This window comes from Juglans regia, chromosome 5 (genome assembly GCF_001411555.2).
Source record: "Juglans regia cultivar Chandler chromosome 5, Walnut 2.0, whole genome shotgun sequence".
NCBI lineage: Eukaryota > Viridiplantae > Streptophyta > Magnoliopsida > Fagales > Juglandaceae > Juglans > Juglans regia.
The window spans coordinates 4,928,068-4,932,286 of NC_049905.1; the positions used below are offsets into that span (position 1 = coordinate 4,928,068).

Here is a 4,219-nt window from a genome sequence, read left to right on the forward strand (position 1 = left end):
AAAACTCAATTAATTTAGTAAGAATAAAACCAAAAATAATAATAATAAAAATTATGTGGTGTATAGTGTGTAGTATGTAGGATGATGATTAGTAAAATTTATATTAGTAAAAATAAGTTGTGGAAGAGAGGTTAGATATCATATGTGTTTAGATATGATATATTAGACTGTAAAATTATTTTTATTACAAAATAGATATGATATACAGTATAAAATCATGTAGCATTGGTTTTAGTGAGATGTGTGGCCTTTAACACTTTATAAGACAACACAAATGGTTGTATGCTAAGAATTTCTCTTCCTATGCATGTGCTAACGTGGCAGTATACTGACCATAGTATTTGAGTACTTATCGTCCATTCACGTCAAAACAAGTGGAAAAGCATGCATGTGGAAATCATGAGAACGGTAGATCGAAGAGTGGCTTCAACTGACGAAGCGTACACGCAATTCACTTCGAGTCCAATTAGGAAAACGATCCATCATAGTTTATATCCAATTACGTGGTCAAAAAATACACGAGTCTTCTTGTCCTGCTTCCTCGCTAGCTTCTGTTCTCTTTCTAGCCTCTTATTCTCTGACACGTGTTCCTTCATCACAACCTCCCACGTATCTCCTTGATCTGCCACCTCAACACACTCCTCTTCAATATAAAAACCCGGCCCACTGCGTAAAAACCAAAGCACTAAACACAAACTGTGCACCAAACTAGCTGAAACTTGAAAGCAAGAGATTAGAAAGAGAGAAACAGAGTTGAGAGCAGCAGATATGGATACTGCAAGAAAGAGAATCAGAGTTGTGATGCTACCATGGTTGGCTCACGGCCACATATCGCCATTCCTGGAGCTTTCCAAAAAGCTTGCTAAGAGAAACTTTCACATTTACTTATGTTCCACGCCTGTCAACCTCAGTTCCATCAAGCCAAAACTATCTGGGAAGTACTCTCGCTCGATACAGCTCGTTGAGCTCCATCTTCCATCCCTGCCGGAGCTTCCTCCTCAATACCACACAACCAAAGGCCTCCCGCCTCACCTCAATGCCACCCTTAAAAGGGCATTTGACATGGCTGGCCCTCACTTCTCCAACATCCTGAAGACCCTCAGCCCTGATCTGCTTATCTATGATTTTCTTCAGCCTTGGGCCCCGGCAATAGCTGCCTCCCAGAATATCCCGGCTATCAACTTCTTAAGTACCGGAGCGGCCATGACTTCTTTTGTGCTCCATGCCATGAAGAAACCAGGTGATGAATTTCCTTTCCCAGAGATTCATCTTGATGAGTGTATGAAAACAAGGTTCGTCGATTTGCCTGAAGATCATTCTCCGAGTGATGATCATAACCACATTAGTGACAAAGATCGGGCTCTTAAATGTTTCGAGCGCTCTTCTGGTTTCGTAATGATGAAGACTTTCGAAGAACTCGAGGGGAAGTACATAAATTTCCTCTCCCATTTAATGCAAAAGAAGATTGTACCAGTTGGTCCACTCGTTCAAAATCCTGCTCGTGGAGATCATGAGAAAGCCAAAACCCTTGAGTGGCTGGACAAGAGAAAACAGTCTTCAGCAGTGTTTGTTTCGTTTGGAACTGAGTATTTTTTGTCAAAGGAAGAAATGGAAGAGATAGCGTATGGTCTCGAGCTCAGTAACGTGAACTTTATATGGGTAGTCAGGTTTCCCGAGGGAGAGAAAGTTAAACTCGATGAGGCATTACCAGAGGGGTTTCTACAAAGGGTAGGAGAGAAAGGAATGGTGGTTGAAGGTTGGGCACCTCAAGCAAAGATACTGATGCATCCTAGCATCGGTGGTTTTGTTAGTCATTGTGGATGGAGTTCTGTGATGGAAAGCATAGATTTTGGAGTGCCGATTGTTGCCATTCCTATGCAACTTGATCAACCAGTGAACGCTAAAGTAGTGGAGCAAGCCGGTGTAGGTGTGGAGGTTAAGAGAGACAGAGATGGGAAGCTTGAGAGAGAAGAGGTTGCAACAGTTATCAGAGAAGTGGTGATGGGGAATATTGGAGAGAGTGTAAGGAAGAAGGAAAGAGAAATGAGAGATAATATAAGAAAGAAAGGAGAGGAGAAAATGGATGGAGTTGCTCAGGAGCTGGTCCAGTTATATGGAAATGGAATAAAAAATGTGTAAAATATAGTTATGGCCAATGTTCTTGGTGTATACTCTAAAAGTATCATGATAATAAAAACTCATGTGCACCAATCTATTACAGATTTATAGTCATCAATCTTTTCTGAAAAGATTAATGATGGTGCATATTGATGTTTAATTTACACGCTTTTTTATCATGTTTTAAACTTTGTGAAAATATAAAAAAGTTGTCCCTAGTTTTGCTCATAGAAAAACTTTATGAATCAGATCTCACCTCAGTGTGGGTTTTTATTTTATTTTATCTTTCTTTTAATATGTTATAAAACAAAATTTGATAAGAGAGTGGTTAGACAGAGAGCTTGAGGAGAGAGAATTTAAGAAAAGAGAGGTGGAAGATAGCTTGAAGAGAGAAAAAGCTTGAGGAGAGAGATCAGAGAGAGAGCTTAAGGAGAGAGAGAGATTGAGGGGAGTGATAGCTTGAATGTGATGATGATGGGTCTTACGTATAGTTAAAAAAGAAAATCTAAAAGTTATGAGATGTGAGATAAAACAGTGGATAGCTTGACTCTTTAGCTCAGAATCCCTAATTATTAGTAACTTAGTTGATGTCGTGCGTCGGGCACGTGGTACGTACGTACTAGACTGCATGAAACAGTTTGAAAGAAACAGGAGCTGGAAAAGGACAGCTTTGATAATCAATCGATTTTTTTTTTTTTTTAATGGAATTGAATATGGTGTATTCAGCGTTAAAAGGACAACGATATCGGACGGCCGTTCAATCATGTGTACTTTACACCCTCAATTTGCAAATGGAAAAATATTTACGTCAACTCCACACCAGTACACACTCAACTTATTGAGTATAAAAAAAAAAAAAAAATAATGTGAAGTGTGTGTTGATGTGGGGCTGATGCATAGCATTTCCATTTGTAAATAGAGTCCAACACGAAGTTGCATTCAAAGTGACCTTCCAACGGGCTTTGATTGCGATGTAGTCCACAATTTGAAGATCAGGTCGTTACTCTTATATTTATTTGATAATAAAAATAATTTTTCACTCTTAACATCATGTAACATTAAATCATTAAAATTATATAAAATAAGACATTACACACTAAGCCGGTTTGAACAGTGAAATGAAATTAGATGATTTTAAATAAAAATTAAAAGTTAAATAAATTATTATTAGAATATTATTTTTTAATATTATTATTATTTTGAGATTTAAAAAAGAATTAGAATTTAAAAAAAATTGAATTGTTTATTGTATTTTACGTTAGAATTTAAAAATTTTATAATAACAAGATGAGATGAGATGAATTAAGATGATTTCTCAATACAAACGAAACTTAGAGAAAATAACAACAAAATGATAAAACTAGAATACGCAACAAGCCAAAACAGTAATATTCATGTAACTTTAAATAAATTGGAAGCACACTGATTTGCATATTATTTTGTGCAAAGCCGAGACAGTAATATTAAGATCTACTCCTCAAATAATAGAGTAAGGGAATCAAGTGTCGTGCATGGAAGGAATCGTGAGAAGCTCATAGATGAGACGTGAAATTCTCAAAATTTTAAAAAATTTTAAAAATTTTATTTTCAAATATTACTCAAATATACATACTTTTCAATTTTAAATCTCACATGACTATTAATGTTTATATTATAGAGGCATTAAAACATTCAATTTTAGATTCAATAGAGAATTTATTTATTTTTATCCTTTAATTCTACTATTATGATGTATTTGTAAAATAATATTACTATTTTTTTAGAATAATTCTTCTCATCAGTCGTTATTCACTACCTCCACACCTCACACCCTATGAAAAGAATAAAAAGAAAAAAAAACTATCAGGTGTGAGATGTGGGGGTAAATAGTATCTTATATATAGCAAAACCATTTTTTTTTCTTTTATTTGATCGATTGTGAATGAATATACTGTTGGTTATTTACTTTACGTTTTTTCAATATACTTTTGATAATACACGCCTATTCACACAGAGGGAGACTACAAAAACTTACGTATTTTTATATTTATCTCAGTTGATCTCCAAAAAAGATTTTTGACTGTATCCTTACATACCATCAAGATCAACACTCTTAAACTCC

At 35.4% G+C, this 4,219-nt stretch overlaps 1 protein-coding gene across 1 annotated transcript; it reads left to right on the top strand.

Moving 5' to 3' along the window:
* The first annotated feature begins 669 nt into the window (after positions 1–669).
* On the top strand, positions 670–2,282 carry LOC108996228 (UDP-glucosyltransferase 29-like). Its single transcript, XM_018971999.2, has one exon. The coding sequence runs from the start codon at positions 769–771 to the stop codon at positions 2,137–2,139; it is 1,371 nt and encodes a 456-aa protein (XP_018827544.2). The 5' UTR covers positions 670–768; the 3' UTR covers positions 2,140–2,282.
* The last annotated feature ends 1,937 nt before the right edge of the window (positions 2,283–4,219 follow it).